This window comes from Zingiber officinale, chromosome 1B (genome assembly GCF_018446385.1).
Source record: "Zingiber officinale cultivar Zhangliang chromosome 1B, Zo_v1.1, whole genome shotgun sequence".
Classification (NCBI taxonomy): Eukaryota; Viridiplantae; Streptophyta; class Magnoliopsida; order Zingiberales; family Zingiberaceae; genus Zingiber; species Zingiber officinale.
Genome location: NC_055986.1, coordinates 90,221,168 through 90,241,734, shown reverse-complemented (window position 1 = coordinate 90,241,734; position 20,567 = coordinate 90,221,168). Strand labels below are relative to the sequence as shown.

Here is a 20,567-nt window from a genome sequence, read left to right as displayed (position 1 = left end):
TTTTTTTCTTCTAAATTAAATAATATTTTAATATTTAAAATATAATTTTTATTTTATTAAAATATAAAAATTAAAATAAATTATATATTTAAGAAAGTTGATCGGAATATTGGCACAGTCTAGGGATGTGGAGGTAAACGTCTCAAACCGTAGACCATTTTCTTCCAATTTCTTTTTTTTTTTAAGCAAAGTACCCAACTTTGTTAATTACGTCTCCTACTTGTTCAAAATTATCGAGACAATCTTATTCAGTAAATACTCAAATAGGTGAGGTTCTTGTTCGAATTTCTAGAAATAAGGAAAATTTTCAATTTAAATATCATAATTTTCACGTATTGTCACTTTACCTCGTATAGTTAGATAAATTAGATTTGTCGCCGCTATAATTTTGAAAACTAGGTGAATTTTCATTTACCAAGATTTGGGGCAATTTTCTAAACTTAAGGAGGTAAACTAGGAATATATGAGCCTGTAATTGCGTAATCCCTCTGGTAGACCCATCGAAAACCTCTTTTGATCCGTTTCCTCAGAATTTTCACCCAGATCCCAATTTCTCGCTTCTGATCGTCTCCGTTCTCTGAAATGGCTTCTAATGGGAGATCTGCGGTGAGTCCTCAGCTTGAATTATAGGGTTTGCCCTCAACAATTGCGGGTTTTGCCTCTATTTTCTCCTAATCCAAATCTGATCCAAAATGAGCACGCTTGCTCTTGTTTTCGGTACTTTTAGGAGGCAGGAAATGCAGAGAGCAGCTTGGAGAAGATCAAGCGACAGCTGACGTCAGGGTCGGGGAAATATTTGCTTCAGGGTCCTCTTTTGAAACGATCAGAGACGGTACGCCCTCTGACCTATCCTTCTTCACAGAAATTAGGGTCTAACATTTCCTAGTTATGAGATCGGTACAGTAAACTTTTTTTTTCCCTATATATGCCTCTCTTTTTTCTTGTTTGAAGTGGTATATGAAACTTCAAATGCTGTATGTACGCGGAAAACAAGATTCCGAGTGATCTCAAGTCATTTAATGACTTGTCCATAAAACTTTGCTGAATTATCATTATTCAAGTTTATTTGCAAGGAAAGTTACAATTTTGGCGCCATTTAGTGGATTTTAACATCCTTCCAACAATAACAACTAAGCCTCATCCCACTAGGTGAGGTTGGTAATATAGATCCTTTTCATTCTTGTATGTTCGTACATTCAACTTAAAATCCTTATCTCTGCAATTTTCATTTTTTATTCATGTATTTGAGTCAGAGCTCAGCATTCAGTTCTATATAATATAGTCGGTATAACCATCGTTTTGTAGTTTTAAAGGTACTTTACTAGTACAAAGAATACCTGAAACTCTCTTTCATTTCAACTATCCTGCTTATATTCTATATAAGACATCTCTCTCAATCCCTTCATCTTGTTACAAAAATGACCATAAATTTTTAAAATATCAATTACATATAACTCGTCATCTCCTATCTTAATAATTGTCTCATTACATCTGATATTGTTAAACTTAAATTTCATATATTTTGTCTTTACTCTATTATGATATTGTTAAACTTAAATTTCATATATTTTGTCTTTACTCTACTATGCCCAGAACCTTTCACTTCTAGTATTTGTTACCAAAATTCAAGTTTAACATTTACTCCTTCAGTGTCTCATCTACCAAAACAATGTCATCTGCAAACAACATGCATACTGAGTTCATCCATGATTAGTGTAAAAAGATAGGGGCTTAAAGCTGATCTTTGATGTAATCCTATCTTTATAGGAAAAGCTTCAATTAATCTGATGTTTCACTATTGTCACTATATCCTCATACATATCCTTAATTAGTTCAATATACTCTATGCTAATACCTCTCTTGTTTAGAATTATCTATATATAATTTCCCTTGAGATTCTATTATAAGTTTTTTCTAAGTTGATGAATACCATATGTAAGTCTTAATTTTGTTTCTGATATTTTTCAATTAGTTGTCTGAAAAGACATATAGCTTCTATAGACGACCTTTTAGACATAAATCCAAATTAATTTTTGGTAACCTATGTAGCACGAATACTTACTGATTTTATTTTTAAGTATCGTACACGAATATGACACGAATACGGATACGATACACAAATACGCGTATCGGATATGGCCAAAAATGCGTCGTGAACTTTTTTGAGGTTTGACGAGGCAGATACGTTTTGGACACGACAACGATATGGCTAGGATATGTTTGGGCAAAATTGCAAATATTTAAAAATTTTAGGGTTTAATTGAAAAAAATTAAAAAAATTTAGGACTAATTGGAAAGTATTAATAAAATGAATTAGTTGTGGGCTTTTAAACCCTAAACCCTAATCTTTTTATGCTCACCTCTCATCCTACTCGCCTCTCATTACCTCTTTAACATTGCTGCCTCCCTTTCTTTCGCCGCCCCACGCCGCCGCTCACCATGTCAACCCTAAACTATTGTTTCTAATTCTGCTTCACTCCTCTAAAGTTCTTAAACCCTAATCATTTTGTTAAAAAGATTTGATTTATAAATTTGAATATAAGCCCTAATCTTTCAGTCTCCTTTTTTCTTCTTTTTGGCTTTCAATTTTTTTGATGAACACTATGTAAAGTCTCGGTTTTGACCATCTTTCATGATCTTTCAATATTATATATATATATATATATATATTCAAAATTTGTCGTATCTGTATCATATTCAATATGATACTCGGTCCCGTATTCATGCAACATAGTCAGTAACTGTGATCTCCTTCTTTTGTCTTTTTTCTATTACTTTTTCCCAAAGTTTCATGATATAACTCATAGTTTAATACCCTTATAGTTTGTACAATTTCTATGTCTCCTTTATTCTTATATAAGGAAACTAGAGTACATACCCTTAGTCATGTTTTTTAGTTTTCAATATCAGGTTGAATAACTTTGTAAGTCATTCAATTCCTTGTTTCCTAAGGCACTTCCATGCCTTTATCGAAATATTTGGTCCAATTATCTTTCCATTTTGCATCTCATTTAAATTTGTTCTACTTCTAAAGTTTGAATTCTACAATAAAAATTTTAATTTTTATATTCATATGACCTACCTAAATTACCTAAGTCAAGTTGGTCATCTAAATCTTCATTAAAAAGTTGCTGAAAATACCTCATTCATCGCTCTTTTATTTCCTCGTTGCTTATTAGTACCCTATTGCATTCATCCTTAATACATCTTATTTGGATAAGATTTTTTTGTCTTTCTCTCTCTTACTTTAGTTATTCTATAACTGTCTTTTTCCCCTTCTTTTATATTCAATTTTCGATATAAGTGTTCAAAAGTTTCATTTTTAGCTTCATTCACTGCTTAGCCTCTTTCTTAGTTACTTGGATATTTTTTTAAGTTTTCCTCGTTTATACAAATATATAATTCTTCCTTCACTTTCTCATACTTTCTCATTCAATAACCAAGATTCTTTATTCATGTGCACATCTCTTGACTCACCAAGTACACTCTTAACTATTATTTTCAACTTTGATATCATCTTATCTCATGTCATATTCAAATCGCTGTATATTTCTCCTAATACATGTACTTCTACCCTCTCCTTAAATATATTGTGCTTTCATTTTTTAACTTCCATCACTTAATTTTAAGAATCGTGTATATTTCCCTTCTATTGATAATATACTTAAGGCGTATATCCAACACTACTAACTTATGTTGTGTAGTTAGATTTTCTCGAGGGATGATCTTGCTATTTTTATAAATCTTTCTATCATTTTTCCTAATCATAAGAAAAGCAATTTGCGATTTATTATTTCCACTTTTGAACGTAACCAAGTGTTCTTCTCTTTTTTCTTAAAAAACGTATTAGCTAGTATAAGGTTATGTTATCGCAAAATCCAATATAGTTTTTCCTTATTCATTCTTGTTCCAAACTCATAACCCCCATACACCCTATCATAAAGCTCATTCTTCACGCCTCGGGGTGGCATTGCCTGGGGTTAGCGTCCCGGCTATGCGCTTTCAGCTGTGTACCTGCATTTACCTCCATCCATATCCGTGGGACCGGCTCTAGGGGGGTCGCTGATGTGGCGGTTCCACATTTTATAAAGCTCATTCTTCACGCCTACATGCTCATTTAGATCTTCTCTTATTAAAATCATTTTAGTTAGCAGAATGTTTTGTAATACCTCATTTAGGTCGCTCTAAAATCTAAATTTGGTGTGTTCATCTAATCTTACTTGAGGTGCATATATGCTAATTACGTTAATGGTTTCTTTCGCCGCCACTATCTTGAGAGTTGTAATTCTATCCGCTTTCTAACTACTACTTCATCCTTTAGCGAACTATCGACAACAATATCTACTCCATTTTTTGTTTTACTCCTTCCTGTGTACCATAACTTAAAATCCGAATTCTTTATCATCTTTGCGTTCTCTCCTACCCATGTTATCTCTTGTACATACAAAATATTAATTCTTCTCTTAATTATCATATCTACTACCTCCATTGTTTTACTAGTGAGCGTTCCTAGATTTCATATTCCAAATCTTAGACAGTTAGTTTTTTTTTATAATATTTGTTCTTATCCAACCTATGGTATGAGAACTCTTATATATTTAACACTACACCCAAGTTCCCATGGAGATGCAACAGTCCTTGCTAAGCGCTGCAACGCGAACTCTTGCATATTTCACATTATACCCGAATTCTCATAAAGATGTAGTGGTCCTTGCTAGGTATGCAACACGTTCCTTCGGAGAATATTATAGCATTAGCACAATAATTTGATGGATCCATTCATTCAACATTTGCCGATAAATCAAGATGTTTTAGAGTATTTACGTAATATTTTTTTATAACTTCTCTTTATGTAGGTTACTAGCTGATGTGAGCATTTGATATTTTCACTTTTGATGTTGCTTAAAAGTAAGTTTACATGGAAAAAGGAAGCGAATTTTGTTTGGCAGTTGTCTATTATGTCTTAATACTACAATCTACAAAAGCGCCACCTTATGTTAGTCTATAAAGCGCCTTGGCAATATCTTGATTTGTGGATTTTGTTAGTCTCCTACATAACTGATGAATCACCTCTATGTTATATAAACCTAGCTAACCAAGTATTTGGACAATTTCTTGAGTTAGTCTAATTTACCAATTTATATCCACAGCAAATCGGTCTGGCAATTTGATGTTGCATGAGTATACAAATGACATATGGTCAAGAAAATTTGGTAGTTAGAATGTGAAGGTCAGTTGACAGTTTCTCTTTGCTGACATATTGAAAGCAGAAAGAAGCTTAGTATGACTATCAGTTGTTAGGCTGATGCTCTCTTTAGATCAAATACTAGTGTTGGTCGTTTGCTAAATGTACAAATAAAGCGAGTCCTTACCTTGTTTTCCAAGTTGTTATCCAGTTATAATAGTTATTTACGTTATAGAAATTGTGAATGATCTTTGCTCACCTATTGTTGATCAGCTAAGGAAATGGAATGAGCGTTGGGTGATTCTAGATCCAACTACAGGAAAAATGGAGTACAAGTATAATATCTTCTTGTAATTGAGTATTTATGAATTCCAACTGATTACCTCGATCATAGAATTTTATTTTTATCCTGGCACAGAATTCGGAGAAATGAACCAGGTATTAAAGGAACCATCATGTTTGATTCAAACAGCGTTATCACAAATTCACCAATAAACTTCCAGTAAGGCTTCTATATGCACAATGATCTGAGTTTTCCATTTTTTTCTTGGATGAAGTACCATTAAGACTCTTGTGATGTATTGTTTTTCTTTTTGCAGTGGTTTGCCAAAATATGATGGCTGCTGTTTTTGTATCCATAATCATAGTCTATGTTATTTCTATGAGTCAGTTTTTGTTCTTATTTGGACTTTTAGACAAAATATCCAGTTCTTTCTTGTTGAAGGTAGTGAAACAAATCGAGTTCCTCAACTAACATAACAGATATTGGAACACCACAGAAAAAGGAGTATTTCTTCTGTGCAGAGACTCCTGGTGCTGCTAAAGCCTGGGTATCCACTTTACAGTAAGCTTGTTGACCTCAAAGCTTTTTATTGGTATAATTCTTAAACATGCCAGCATATTTTTAGGTATTCAAGCATAATTTCTCAAGTGACAGTCCTAACTCCAAGTTCTGATATTTTATCTATGTGATCTGAAATACCTAGTATGTATGCACCGCTCTTTATTGGTCACTAGCATATGGTTTTCTGCCTGATGTGAAACTCCTAGTGTGTATGCACCATCCTTTATTGGTCACTTTAAATCCATCACTCTCTTAACACGTGTTGCAATTTCTCTGCCACTACTGCTTGCCAGTCTTTACAAACCTTTTAGCTAATAGTAAATGGCAGTTCGTGGTCATATCATTTATTATTGTTATACACAATTTTTTAATATTCTCTCTTAGTTTAAATATTTGGTTTGTCTTAGCCACTGATTCACACTCTTATGTATTGTTCAATATCAGTGCCACACAGTTGGTACTGCGTGCTCATAGGGAAGCAGTTAATAACTTGAGTGGCAGTGGATCTGCACAATTAGGAACAGTTGCTACAGTTGTTGCAGCTGCTAACTCAACTGCAATGGAGGCCTCAAAAGAAATTGAAGCAGCCATGAAGATCTCCCTGCGAACTGCTCTGGGTTCGTTGGCTACTAAGCCAAGTGATGGTCAATTAGATGATTTGACTATTATGAAGGTATCTTCTAATATTTTCAGATATGAGGAATTTAGAATTTTGTATACATGCATTAAGTTTTAGCATTTTCAAACACTCAGTTTATTTATGTTTGGTTATTTGTGTTCCATGGCACAGGAAACTCTTAGAGTTAAAGATGAAGAACTACATCAGTTAGCTAAGGATATTCGTGCTCGTGATTCCACGATAAAAGATATAACAGATAAACTATTGGAGACAGCGGAGGCTGCTGAAGCAGCTGCTTCTGCAGCTCATGCAATGAATGAGGAGAGAAGACTTGCATGTGCAGAAATCGAGCGTCTAAGGAAGGATGCAGAGAAGCACCACGAAAATTTCCTGCTTAAGGTGATGCCTTCAATTTCATGAATTGAGAGAAAATTTTAATATATATTGTTTATTTATTTTCTACAAGAGGTAAACTGAATGGTTAGTGGTATGAATGATGCAATTAATAAACCAAATTCTTAAATTGTGGTAATAAAATTCTGATTTGAATAAGAACTGGATCACTATCTGATACCTAGATAGATAAATCTTAAGATTTTTCTTCCTAGAATGTTAACTCCGAGTGTCAATCCTTATCATACTGTACCACCATTTTTTTTTTTAGTTTATTGTCTTGATTGAATATATGGTTTATATTCTACAGGCAACAAGGAAACACAGATCAAATCATTTTATTGTAAATGGCCTTCCAGCATCTGATTAGCTCGTGCTTGCAAAAAAAAAAAAAAAAAGAATGATTCTTCCTCAGCTTTCAATGTGGTAGTAGTTAATACAACATTGACACTCCAATTTAATCCCATATCTGAATTTTGCTTCACTTGATCTAAGTTTATTTGGCCAAGTCTAGTCTAGGGCTTTTTGGGCCATGTTATTTAAGCCTATGAAAATAATGGATCAACATTTTAATTTGAATATGTTATGACAAAAGATCACCCTTCCCCCGCATTGGCAGGAGCTGCCATTTATGTTGTGACAAATGGTATAACAGACCTACTCAAAGGCTTTCTGAGTGGGCCAATGGAAAATGACATGGTGTAGTACTACAATAGCCCTAACTCGCAACTAACTATCTGGATCTTAAAAATAATGAGAAGCCTTAAGTAGGGGAGAATATTGTGACTCTAATTTAGTTTGAAGTGTTACAATCATGGTACCATTGACTGTTAAGACCTGGTATAACTTGTATGCTGAGGGCTGAGGATTTAATGTTTGTCTTGGTTGTTAGCAACACGCATCAACTTATATAGTTTCAGAAGCAAAAATTACAGAAAAAACAAGAGCAGATAAACAAAATGAACAAAAAAAAGTGAAAAAAAAAATTGTTTGAAATCTTAGATTAACTTTCCTCGAGGCAAGGGTTTTTTTCCAACATCCCAGTACAGGGGCGGGCTGTCATTGCACAACCAGTGAGCTCAACCCTTGAACCTTTGCATAGCACATTAATCAACCTCCAATACCTCTCAAAACAGTGACAAGTGCAATGGACATGGTCTTTTGTTATGATCATCTGTTTCTCTCACACACATATGCAGATTTTGGTCTTAGTGTGGCCAAAATAGCCTTTTTATGAAATTTAAAAAGGTGGTGACCACAGCCATTAGGAAAATAATTCACTGCATAAGCAGTGATTTATTAGTTTAAAAGCAAATAAACTAAGTGCACGATCCTGGTTTTTTATCCTTGAAGACATAAATTACATTGGCAGATTTGAGTGGACAGAGAGGAAAGAACTACCACTATGGTTTGAAGAAAGGATCACCTTAAAGTCAAATTGCGATATGGTGTGTCAGTAATATTGTTGATATGAATACCAACCTTAGGCATAAGAGCCGTGTTGCTGATTTCTTTGTATTCTCTCTTCTATTTATGCGTTCTTTGTCATGATGTGTACTTTTGCAGTTGAGAGAATCTGAAGAAAAGGTTAAGAACCTTACAATGGAACAAGAGCTGTTACTAAAGCAGAGAGACTCTGCACTTCAGGAGGCACACATGTGGCGCTCTGAGCTTGCAAAAGCTAGGGAACGAGCCGTGGTACTAGAAGCAGCTGTTGTGAGAGCTGAAGAAAGAGCCAGAATAACTGAGGTGGACTCTGAGGCCAGAGTAAAGGATGCTGTAGAGAAATCATTAGCAGCCATAAAAGAAAAAGAGGATCTCCTGGCTCTTGTTCATAAGTTGCAATCACAAGTACAGAGGTATTATGTCATTGTTTTATTCTTTGGTAGTATTTCAGGTTATCCATAAATCTGATGATCAATTGTCTTGGGTAAAGTTCTGCCACCGCGAATAGATAGACTTTCACTAAGGATCAAGTAACACAGATTAGCCAGAAGAGTTATCAAATATCTTTTTTTTTGCAATACATTTTGTTTTCATTTTGTGGGAGTTATATAACTAAAGCATTCTAATGAATTTTTTTTTACTTCTGTCACTAATAAATTCCGATTATTATGAGCTACTAACTATATTAACTGATTCTTGGTTATGTGCTTGGATGATTACGGAACCACTTGTTTCTATCCAACATAATTAATTTACAGTTTGCTTATGATCACAAAGTGTTAGTGTCTGTAAGCTGATAGCAAAACTTTGATTTGTTTCTTTTCCTCTACAGATTCGGTAACACAAAGCAGGCTTTTGAAGAGAGATCGGAGGCGCACTCCACCCCCGATGATACTCTTCCAATGACAAAGCATGTCGACTTATTGGAAGATGATGTCGATAAAGCTTGCTTAAATGATCCCAGGCCACTTCCAGCTTCTTCCGAGAGTGAAATACAACTTGGAGTTGATGGAGTCGATATCCACTCTGTTGGTGATGCCAACTGGGATAATTTCCAGTCTTCAGCTGCAAGAATAGCCGATGTGCGCGAGATTTCTCCTGAAGCAGAAGGAAACAGCCTGGATATTTCTGTCGATACCACTCGCAACAATGATACTCAACCTTGATCAAGTGTTAACCATGGACAAGTGGGAAAAGAAAAATAGTCTTCTAATTTGAGCTTAGAGGTTGAGAGCTGCGCATAAAAATATGATAAATTATATGTTTTGTATAGAGAAATCACAATTTGGTGAAGCTTTTAGCTTGTCATGTGTAGTTAATAAGTAATTTGGTGGTCAGTTAATTATGGTGGGAGGAACATTTCGTTATTTTCTAAGAACTCCCTAATGGTCCTCTCATTTACTAATCTCCAATATTAGTGTATTAATAATTTCCATTATGATACCCAACTACCGGAAGTTAGAATGAAAGAAAAGATACATTAATTGGTCACACAAAATTAAGTTTTCAATTTTTGATGTAGTATGAAATTGTAGTTAAATCCTAAACCTAAATTAAAAATAACTTTTATTGGAAATAATCAAAAGTTAATTATTTCATAGTTAGTAAAAAAAAATAATACAATCTATCTTTTCTTATAAAAATAATTTTGATAAATAAATTATTAACTAAAACCTAAAGGATAATAATTTTTTAACCAAAAACAATTTCCATTGCCGGGATTTGAACCCGGGTCGCCTGGGTGAAAGCCAGATATCCTAACCGGACTAGACGACAATGGAATTCTATCAAATTCGGTAAATTAAATTATTATATATTATAATTTTCACGATGAATCTTTTTAAAACATAAAAATCATTTTTATAGATTGCCAAAATTTACATTTTTTTAAGGGCATGTACCAAATCATGTCCTATTGTATTTTTTTTTTTTTCATGTAATCATGTTACTGAATTAAAACATATTTTAAACGTTTTTTTAATATTTAAGATATTCAAAAAAAAATAAACAAGAATTACTCGTACCTCAGTGTTTTATAAATTTAGAATTTCATTTTTGTAAACTAATTTACAGATCAATTTACATGTATAGTAAATTAATTCAGGATACTTTACAGATAAAAATTAAATATTTCAATTTCTTCCACTAATATCTCTTCCATAAATTCTGGAACCTTCTGGAAGTAGACAATTTTCTCCTAGTTTACCTACCGAAGAAACTTCTTATTTATTCGTGTGATTGTCACTGCATTACACTCATGAGGCATCTAATTTATTTTTATTCTTAGAAGAAATCTAAATTGATCCAATTTATTTATTTTTTTAATAATTAATGTATCCGAGTTTAATCCATTTAATGCCGAAGGTGGAAGATTTTTCTCCTGATTCATCTATATAATACATAAGGACAGCTTGAACACATTCATTAGTCGAATATTCATTTGACTGTTTTATTAAAAATTTAGACCTTTTAATAATTAATTTTGATGAAACTTAAAATAAAATTATGCTATTATTATTTTTTCATGAAAATAATTTTAAAATTTATTAGTAATATTTTCTGGATATTTTATATAAAAAATATGTATTATCATAATTCTTTTTTTTGTTTCACATCTTAAGATTGATAATACCACGAATGGAGAAATTTTTATAAATATTTTGATAACACATATAACACGTGTATGACTAAATGAAATTAAAATTCTAATCCACTTATTTATTTTCTAAAATTCTACTCTTTTTATTTATTTTCTTAAATGTTTTAGCATTGTATCCTTTGGGATATCTAATTTATTTATTAGATTATATTTCATGTAATTTCACAATTCTAACTTATATTTCAAGTTTTAAAATAATTAAAATCAAGAATAATATAATGATTTTTTTTTATTTTGACCCCTAATTAATGATAGAATTATAATTTCATCGCTAATTAATAATGAAATTAAAATCCCGTCCTTAATAGAAGATTTTCTTACCGTGAGAATATTTTTCATCCTCAAAACTTGATCATAAATATGAAGATAACTTAAATTTAATAGCTAGTTTGGTTGGACGTGGTCCTTAGATTTTGGTCAACTGTCAGCTTCTAGTTGCAACTAGATTCCCCATCATTCTCATAGCTAAATTCTACAATACACCTCAAAAAAATGATTTTTTTTTTCTTCATTTTTTGAATTTTTAAATATTCCTTCTAGTGCATGCATCTCCACGTCAACACAAATAAAATATTATTCCACATGTCATGAGAAAAAATAGGAAAATAGAAAATTCTCTTAGTACCACCTTGAATTCTACATGTAATATAAAATTCCTCGTTAATTGCTCATGCCTGGTTAAACTTTGGTTGTGACGGAGTGTCCAGTAAATTAAAGAGCGTGTAGATCAATTTTTACTAGGTGCATATCCTTTAAAAAAACAGAAAAAACTTTTATTTTCTAGTCATTTAGCCATAGGTTATAAATTGATCTCGTAATTTATCTTTCTTTACATAATTTAAAAATAACCTATGAGATAAATTTGAAATGGATATAATAATCATCTTTACTAATCTATATATCATTTTCCTCATAAATATCTAGTTTATTTTTTTTTTTAAAAAAAAAGACTTTGTTAATGTAAATTTTAAGGGAGTTGGTGACTTTATGCCCCATAACTTATTCCCCAAGAGACAATTAAGATCTTTGAACGAGATCTTCTAACTAGGAATTAATTATGGGCATAAAAATAATATCACAAGAAAATTAAAGATATCATCAATGGAAAAGTATGTTACAATTCTATCTCTTTATTGTTAATATAAAGGACTTTAAGTGAAACCACGTATGGTTGAAGTTGAACCAAAGTCATATTCCACAATTATTAAGGGATTTCTATAGATTAATTAGAAGGATCCTCTAGTTCTATATAGAGACTTTGTTCACCGAAGTGTTAGTTTGATGAAGTGATTCATTGGATTAAACCTTAGAAAGGGAGGGCTTCTTCATGGTGGGAGAAGTCGACAAGGAAGAAATATAAGGGAGGGATAGGTCAAAGATGAAGACTTGACTTAAGGTTAACCATTAAGTAGAGCTACCACCATATATATGGCATTTTGTGTTCCTTGTGCCTTCACATTCAATTCATAGGTAAGAGAATGAATGTGCTTAATGGCATAAAAGTGCATTGAGAGGTTAGAAAAGGGAGGACTCGGAGGATTTAAAAGTGCTCGATCATGGAGGAGGAAGAGGCCAAGAAGAGAGAAGAAGTAGAGCTGCAAGTTATGGATCAAGAAAGAGATGTGGTTCTCCCAGGATTCCGATTTCACCCCACAGATGAAGAGCTAGTAGGGTTTTACTTGCGGAGGAAAGTGGAGAGGAAGAGATTCAGCATAGAGATCATCAAGGAGATAAATATCTACAAGCATGATCCTTGGGAGCTTCCAAGTAATTAAGCTCAACTCGATCCTTAATTTTATTTCTTCATATTTATGCATAGTTTATATATATACATATTCAATAACGTATGTCCTTTTGTGTTTTTCATTTACTTTAATTTGGGTTTCTATATGATTTCTAGCTCTCCAAAACCTAATTATGTTAGTTGTGTTAGAAGTTCATATATTAAAGAAAAATTACAAGAAAAATAAAGTCATAAAATACATATCAAGCTTTCCAAAGTGATTAACTAATATTGAAAAAAAAATAACAACATACAATTAATTCTAAATAAAAATCACGAGATAATGGATTTTCTAAGTCTTCATCTTCAAGTTACGCCTTTCAATTTATAAAATGCCCACATGTTTACTACTATTGACATGGCAATATTTAACCTTTTAGAATTTGTATCTACTGGAGAACAAGAATGGTACTTCTTTTGCTTGAGGGGTAGGAAATATAGGAACAGCATAAGGCCTAATAGGGTCACTGGATCTGGGTTTTGGAAGGCCACTGGTATCGATAGACCGATATATTCATCGAGCAATGCCGATGATTGCATCGGTCTAAAGAAGTCTCTCGTGTACTACAAGGGAAGCGCAGGCAAAGGAACCAAGACCGACTGGATGATGCATGAATTCCGTCATCCTTGCAAGGACAATGCTAATACTGATGTCACCACGCAAGAAGCGGTGAGATTAATGTCTTCCTTTTTTTAATTTACGCAATGATCTCTTCGACATCACATATAATGATCGTTAACCACTTGTGTTTATGACTTGATGCAGGAAGTTTGGACGATATGTAGAATTTTCAAGAGGAATGTGTCTTATAAAAGAAACAATTGGAGAGCAATAGACAACATCAAATCTATCTCTCCGGACTCTAGTTCGAAAACTAATTGTAGGCTTGAATCAATTAGTCAAAATGAATGCAATTACCTAATCCCTTCAAGCTATTCCCATGGAGATCCAAGGAAAGGCAGCACTGAAGAGAATGACCGCCAAATAAATGCAAACCAAAGGCAATGGAACTCTTCGACGAAAACTCACATTGTAGCACCTCAATCCAAGGTAGAGGTAAACCCTAACGTGAATGACTATGACTTAAAAGATGGAAATTGGGATGAACTCGGAAGGATTGTGGAGTTCTTGACTAATCAAAATGTCGCCTCTTATTGTATATAGTTGCCGATAAAAACATTATGAAACATTGTTTTTTATATATGTGCAATCTTCGGGTAATACTTACTGTAAAGAGAATTCTACTTAATGTTGAAGGTCTTTTCTAATAAACACACATAGTAGCATATGATTGAATGAGAATAATCAAGTGTTTTCATCTGTTACTTTCCGCCATATATCATCTACAATTCTGTTTATTCTAATCATCTCTTAGAATTGCCATACAAGCTTTTCCATTGGGTTAATGATTGATGCAATCATTCTATTGGTAAAAAAAACTTGATAAGGCACACAATTAAAAACTAATATTAATAACAGTATCCAAAATAGTGGATCAGATTCCATATGCATTTGGATCGGATCAAGTTGACAACCGGGCCGTTCGACCAAGTTGACAAATTTACAAATAGGACAAATTTCATGCTTTCTATTTCACTGGTCAAATTTTGAAATTTTTCCTAATATTTTACCCATCAGGATGCTGCTTGTGTCATTATATGGTCATGCAAAGTAATAAAGTAAGTCCTATTGTTGCATTGTGGAAAAAAATAAGAAAGAAAACAGTTGGTTTCCACAAGTTGACTGGAACAAATATGAAAAAAATTCAAAGCTCTATCTTAAAATTATAAATTTCTTGTTGATAGGAGAAAATTGCAATTCTAGAAGGTGGAAAAGAGCATTAAATTAATTAAAAAGTAATAGTGGTGACGTGGCAGTAGAATGGTTTTCTCATGCTACTGTTTTTTTGGATTTTCCTTAAAAAAAGTCTATTCATGCAGTTTTACCAAAATACCCTCGGCCATTATTTCTCCCCAGCAAGGCAAAGTTTATACGTTGAATGTGACACTGCTTTACGTAAATTGACTGCTCATAAATATAAATAGGTCATGTAACACAATTTGTATTAAAAAAATAATCAGCTAAAATGAAAAAAAAAAACAAAAACAAAAACAAAAAACAAATGCTTAGAGATATCATGTTTCGTGCCTAACCGGCCATGTTTAATGTTCAAATGACTGAAAACGTGTAGTGTGCAAATGTATTAAAGCAAGAGTCATGTTCAAACATGTTAATGTGAGTTAAACCTATGTGATCCATGTATTTAAGGGTCGTTAAACCTATGTGACTCACATAATGAATTATATTGTATACCCATGAAACTATCAATGTTAATAATAAATTATAATTCCTATTCTATGTAAAAAAAATTAAATCTTAATTTATCTTATCTTATTTTTTGGTGATTTTATTATACCTGCCATAATATTCAAAAAATTCATATATAGTAAACTATAATTTTTATTTAAAACATAAATATCATTGAATAAAATTTGGAAATTTAAGAGTGGATCTTTTGGTTAATCAAACTCAAGAAGAAATCTAATCTATAGAGAAGATTGTCTTTGTGGGATTCTAATTGTTTGTTGATGCTGTATAATGTCACCTTAGCAACATATCATCATTTTAACATTCCAAATATGAAAATTCAACACATATTATATTTAAAACAAGAAGAATATATTGTGGTAGATATAAATTTTAAAGGATATGCAAAGTTCTACTGCATTAATTAATTAAAATTGGAAGTGGATGGTAAACAAAGAACATCCTTTCCCTATAATACATTTGATTTAAGCTATTTCATTTATCTCGTTTTGTTTTCCTCCAAGTATATACACTATTAGTATCCTCATATTTAAGAAATATTTATATGCAATAACACTGATGCTCATTGTAGTTCAGTAATTGATCATTAAGACAAAAGGATAGTATAGTATTGTCTCGATGACATAGGCACAATCTCAGTTCTGCAGCTGTTGTTTTGTTTATCCAAACAACTACCAAAATGCAATGTTGGTAAAGAAATCAATAGTAAGATGTAGCATAAGATCACAAAAAATAAATTCCTCTTTTAAAATCCATCTAGTGTGACACTTTTTTTCATTTATAATTTTTGATAATATATATGGAAGGAAATCCCTATTTTATGAAGGCAGAGATTGAATGCATGAATTTGACAACAACCTTCAAAGTTTTCACTAATTTAGTTAGCTATTACCTTCACCAAGTGAGAAAAATTAACCTTCAGGGTCTGTTTTAAGATGTTGCCGTGTCACTCAGATCTTCATCACCCAACTCCATTTTCTTTCCATAGATGTGTTTCCTAGTATTAAGAAACAAATCATCAGCAGCATAAAAAATATAGGGAATTAACAATGAGATTGAGTTTTGCCAAAAAGAATTATTGGAGAAATAAAATAAAATTTGTTCCTGCTGCTGGCTTACAAGAAGAATATTCACAATGCATTTGAATAAGTTTGATGTATTCTGTTGTATTGCAAGATAACCTAGTAACACTTACATGTACATGAATAAGCATGAGATGTTGTATAATTTCTGAGAGCATAATCATCTTAAAGTTTGCAGACGAAATGCCATGATCTATTGCATAGACGTATATGCATCAAGAGAGATGCAAGTAATGCAACCAACATTTAAAATTTAAAGATTGAAAATGACCAACATACATATAATAAATATTCATCGACACATTAAATTTATTTTCACATAAAAAAAAGTCGTGCAAATCATACATTCCAAAGACAAATGAAATATAACATAATATTATTTATATATACACACTACCCAGACAATGTAACTTGTGGTTTTAAGTTAATTTGATTATGTATAAACTGAATCAAGTCGACCAAATTCTTTTTCAATTGTGCATGTAGTATGTATGGGCATATGCAGCCGCTATATAGTCATCTTCATAATCTGCCTAGACAGGCACGACACAAGCAGCCACTTTAAAACCACTGATAAAGATTATAGTTCCCTGGGAAAAAAAATGATTGAACCAAGAGTTTTAGCAATCCTGAAGGCTTTTGATAGGATGAGACTGTTAGGCAAGTGAAACAATGGATGACTGAATGAGTTATTCTTTGAAAACTAAACAAGAAATTGCACAGCCCCTGATGTATGAAACATAAGCACCATAGTTACAGAACTATAACCAACAGTATAAGACCTTTGTGATACGAAACTTTCATCAGACAATGCCTTCTCTAGTCTCTCTGCAAATGGTGTTGAATGCCAGTTGACTCTCTGATCCTGAAACATGGAAAGATCCTCAGAAACAAAAGGAAAATAATCAATGAATTCTGAGCAATAGTTGTAAACTGAACTCATTAACATTACCTCCTTGTATTTATTTGTTGAGTTTGGAATACCATTTCCATCCCACCTTTTATATAATGTATGTTCAGGCTCGTCATCTTTCCAATGCACAGCAACCATGCCTAGAATAGGCCTGCTATCATCAGAACTCTTTGCTGTGGAAGATTTTTTATTGTGTGAGTCATCCCTTGTCATTGGAGGTTTCAACCATCGAGACAAGCTAGCCACTACTTCTGAGTACTGTGGGCTAACTAGTTTCATATCTGTGTTACTGGAAGGTGTTTCTAATGTGCTCAATATCTTTCCAGTAGTATATTTATCTGTATAGACTACCTCATCTTTCTGTTTTTCACTTCTTGGAGAAGAGAATCTGGTTCTGAGAGATAATTCAGAACCCTCAGGCTGTGATGCAGACATTTGTTGTTCCTTCTCTCCAGCATCAGGATTGAAACTGTAATGTGATTGAAATAATTCAGGGAAATCTTCATTCAAGACTTTCCACTGTGAATGATTTTCCACGATGGGAACTGGATACACATACTGATTCCTAATCCTGGGGCCCTTCCCTGTTCTAATGTGCTCCAGATTGGATGGGTAAATAGTTGCTGGTGTCTCCATCTCATCAGTCACTCTAAATGGAGTTGCAAAAGGAGAAACTTTAGAAGAAAATAACTGGAGATGAGATTCATGTTTAGAGGGAGAAGTATCAGGAGTATGAGTTTCCACCACCAATTCAGTACAATATTCATGTACACCTTCAAGAAGCACTGAGCTGCTTGAATTAACTGATGGTAAAAGACTGTCATTGTGCTGTGGACTCTGTTGATTGTCCAATAGGCAGCTACTGTACAAACCAATTATGAAAAAAGTCAGATATTTGTCCTAGTAAAAACAGTCTGTTGTGGAATTAATATTCATTCAACTGAAATCAAAGTTACCTCTCATGTGAAATACCATCATTGTTTTGCACCTGTAGTGGGATACTCGAAATCTCATGCTTTTCATCCCACAGAATCTTCTTAGAAATACCAGAAAACCTTAAAATGTAACTGGAAGATGTGCCTTCAAGCTTATCAGGATCTTGCAGTGTTACTTTCCCTGAAGCTTTTCGAATTTCTACAGGAGTTTGTAGGAGAGCACCACAAGCTTTCAGAATCTCAACCTGTACAATTTTCAATTATTACATGTAGACATGACACGGAATTAGAATTTTAGTTCATCAATGGCATTCAATCACTCATATAAGTGAATACGCTTCATGAACAACTGATTAAAAAAATACTCGGCAGCAAAAGAAATCAGGAATACCTCCCGCTTGAGTTCCTTATATAAGCTATCAGTTGCAAAGGTGTCGCTTGCGATTGGACAAACTACTCCATCAGGTAGAGAATCAGCCTCTACAAATTGGGAGAAATTCTCCAAAAAATTAGTAACAAGCAAGTAAGAAACTCTGTGAGTTTAAATCTGATGCAACGTTTGATTCGATCACAGGTCGCACCTTCGTTGATGAAAAAGGATCCAAGCTGCCGTTTTGACACCGAAGGCTCCTGATTTATCCATCAAATAACATTTTCACGGATTGATCGGTGCATAAAATAAAGAAGAAGATGAACACACCTATTAATCTCAAGATCGGAACCTCCATACCTTGCGTTTCTTCGTTCCTTCGACATTATTTCTGGACTGAATGCATCCGAAGAAACAGCCGACTCGCCCTAGAATACCATCGAGGAAACCCAAAAGCCCTTCTCCGGACGACATGAAGGTGAATCGAGAGGGAGCAATGGAGATCGATCGAGTGATCTGATGATCCCAAATCGTAGAGAAGGAGGAGCTGCCGAGTTGGGAGAAAATTATTTCGGGGCTGCCGTTCAGAAATTTGAATCGGCGACGAGAAAAGGGGAAGAAAACGACCGTTTAGAACTGGGCTCAATTTTAATTGGACCGATAATCTGTTGATGATATGGTTATTGGGCTCAAGTTCAGGCCTTATCAATTCAAATCTGTTTGGTTCTTCCGAGTTGGCATACTTCAAATTTATTCAATACAAAATACTACGTTTTATTCTGATGATAGGCACTCTTCGCGCACGGCCAAAGCCATACGATACGCTGCTATCATTGAGATGTGCGGTCCGCAAACCCTATCTCGATGTCGATCATCCATCTTTTTGCTGTAGCTATGATCCACCATCAATATCCCTTGTTAGTAAAAAAAAATAAGACAGCCCAGTACATAAAATTCCCATTATACGAAGTACCAAGAAAAGATCCATTATACGTAACTTTATCCTGCTTTTTACAAGAGATTATTTCCAGGATTCGAACCCGTGACCTTTTGATTACAAAGTAATAACTTTATCATTGCGCCAAAACTCCCCTTCGATTTCATATTGAAAATGCCTACAGAAGGATTTCATATTCGCCCAAGACAAACATCTGATTTCATATCAATGATACACTACTCATGGACTTGTAATAAATGGGAACCATTAATTTCATATCATATTTAAATAGTAATCCATCACTAATTATTAACAACAAAATGTTCTTGAAAATACAGAAACCAAAATAGCTCTTTTTTCCATTTCACTTGGGTGAGAACAAGTGCCACATAGACTGAAAGCCTGACCTTTGTTCTCAGTTGCATTACAGATGAGGCAACAAAACATTTAGGTTTCGTATTTTCGGATCTGTAGCCACTACCAGAATCGAATTCTAGAACACACATTAGATGACAGGGTGAGAAGATACCAGCTAGCCCCTGTTTCATTTCTTGATTCAACTCATGATGAACATCGACGCCAGAAAACATGTATGATGCACTTCGCTGAAGACTTTTTCGAGTTAGAGCAACTTCAATATGCTTCCTTTCAGTCTCAGAAGTGTAGGCCAGCTCAAGTATCAGCACACTGTTCGACCGAAGCATATGGAAGCAATGTAGAGATTTTTTGCCCATTTTTCCTGTAAAAAAAATGCAGAGTACTTAAATGCACAACAAATTTCTTCATAGGGGCCGATGATAAAATATGGTATCGTGATATGGTCTAACTGTTTCTGAGTGCACTTTCACCATACAAAGTTGTTCTAGGTTTATTAACTGTGCCATGAGCATTTTCTACCTATACACAAATTTTTAACAGTCAGATTCTGTGAATGGTGCTTTTACTCGATGGGTGGGTATATGTAACTTCGGGTAAGCAAAACTAATTAATGCTATACGATAGCAAGGTTTAACATCTTGATGGGAGAACCAGTGTTGATTCCAGGTCAAAATGAGTTCGTAATAATGTGAAC

The 20,567-nt window shown here is 33.5% G+C and overlaps 3 protein-coding genes and 1 non-coding gene across 4 annotated transcripts; 2 read left to right on the top strand and 2 right to left on the bottom strand.

The window, feature by feature from the left end:
* Positions 1-455: 455 nt before the first annotated feature.
* LOC121969521 (switch-associated protein 70-like) lies at positions 456-9,809 on the top strand. The gene is made up of 10 exons (XM_042519664.1): positions 456-606; positions 728-832; positions 5,459-5,520; positions 5,604-5,687; positions 5,785-5,816; positions 5,948-6,029; positions 6,474-6,702; positions 6,820-7,047; positions 8,608-8,900; positions 9,320-9,809. Exons 1-10 carry the CDS (start codon positions 583-585, stop codon positions 9,651-9,653), a joined length of 1,473 nt encoding a protein of 490 aa, XP_042375598.1. The 5' UTR covers positions 456-582; the 3' UTR covers positions 9,654-9,809.
* Positions 9,810-10,194: 385 nt separating this feature from the next.
* TRNAE-UUC lies at positions 10,195-10,268 on the bottom strand. The gene has a single exon. It is a non-coding gene; the product is annotated as a tRNA-Glu (tRNA).
* A 2,120-nt stretch (positions 10,269-12,388) lies between these two features.
* Positions 12,389-14,235, top strand: LOC121969499 (transcription factor JUNGBRUNNEN 1-like). The gene is made up of 3 exons (XM_042519642.1): positions 12,389-12,913; positions 13,310-13,599; positions 13,696-14,235. The coding sequence occupies exons 1-3, from the start codon at positions 12,703-12,705 to the stop codon at positions 14,092-14,094; spliced, it is 900 nt and encodes a 299-aa protein (XP_042375576.1). The 5' UTR covers positions 12,389-12,702; the 3' UTR covers positions 14,095-14,235.
* Positions 14,236-16,015: 1,780 nt separating this feature from the next.
* LOC121977738 (protein JASON-like) lies at positions 16,016-19,041 on the bottom strand. The gene is made up of 7 exons (XM_042530198.1): positions 18,919-19,041; positions 18,770-18,818; positions 18,580-18,668; positions 18,210-18,433; positions 17,293-18,115; positions 17,123-17,205; positions 16,016-16,255 (listed from the first exon to the last, which is right to left on the bottom strand). Exons 1-7 carry the CDS (start codon positions 19,030-19,032, stop codon positions 16,189-16,191), a joined length of 1,449 nt encoding a protein of 482 aa, XP_042386132.1. The 5' UTR covers positions 19,033-19,041; the 3' UTR covers positions 16,016-16,188.
* Between the last annotated feature and the right edge of the window lie 1,526 nt (positions 19,042-20,567).

Coding starts and splice junctions, on each gene's coding strand:
- LOC121969499 (XM_042519642.1), top strand. CDS start 12,703: ATGGAGGAGGAAGAGGCCAAGAAGAGAGAAGAAGTAGAGCTGCAAGTT. Junction 12,914..13,309: donor TGATCCTTGGGAGCTTCCAA/GTAATTAAGCTC, acceptor TTAACCTTTTAG/AATTTGTATCTACTGGAGAA. Junction 13,600..13,695: donor ATGTCACCACGCAAGAAGCG/GTGAGATTAATG, acceptor GACTTGATGCAG/GAAGTTTGGACGATATGTAG.
- LOC121969521 (XM_042519664.1), top strand. CDS start 583: ATGGCTTCTAATGGGAGATCTGCG. Junction 5,521..5,603: donor ACAGGAAAAATGGAGTACAA/GTATAATATCTT, acceptor ATCCTGGCACAG/AATTCGGAGAAATGAACCAG. Junction 8,901..9,319: donor TTGCAATCACAAGTACAGAG/GTATTATGTCAT, acceptor TTTCCTCTACAG/ATTCGGTAACACAAAGCAGG.
- LOC121977738 (XM_042530198.1), bottom strand. CDS start 19,032: ATGTCGTCCGGAGAAGGGCTTTTGGGTTTCCTCGATGGTATTCTAGGG. Junction 18,116..18,209: donor GATGGTATTTCACATGAGAG/GTAACTTTGATT, acceptor TGGTTTGTACAG/TAGCTGCCTATTGGACAATC. Junction 16,256..17,122: donor GAAAGTTTCGTATCACAAAG/GTCTTATACTGT, acceptor TCTTAATACTAG/GAAACACATCTATGGAAAGA.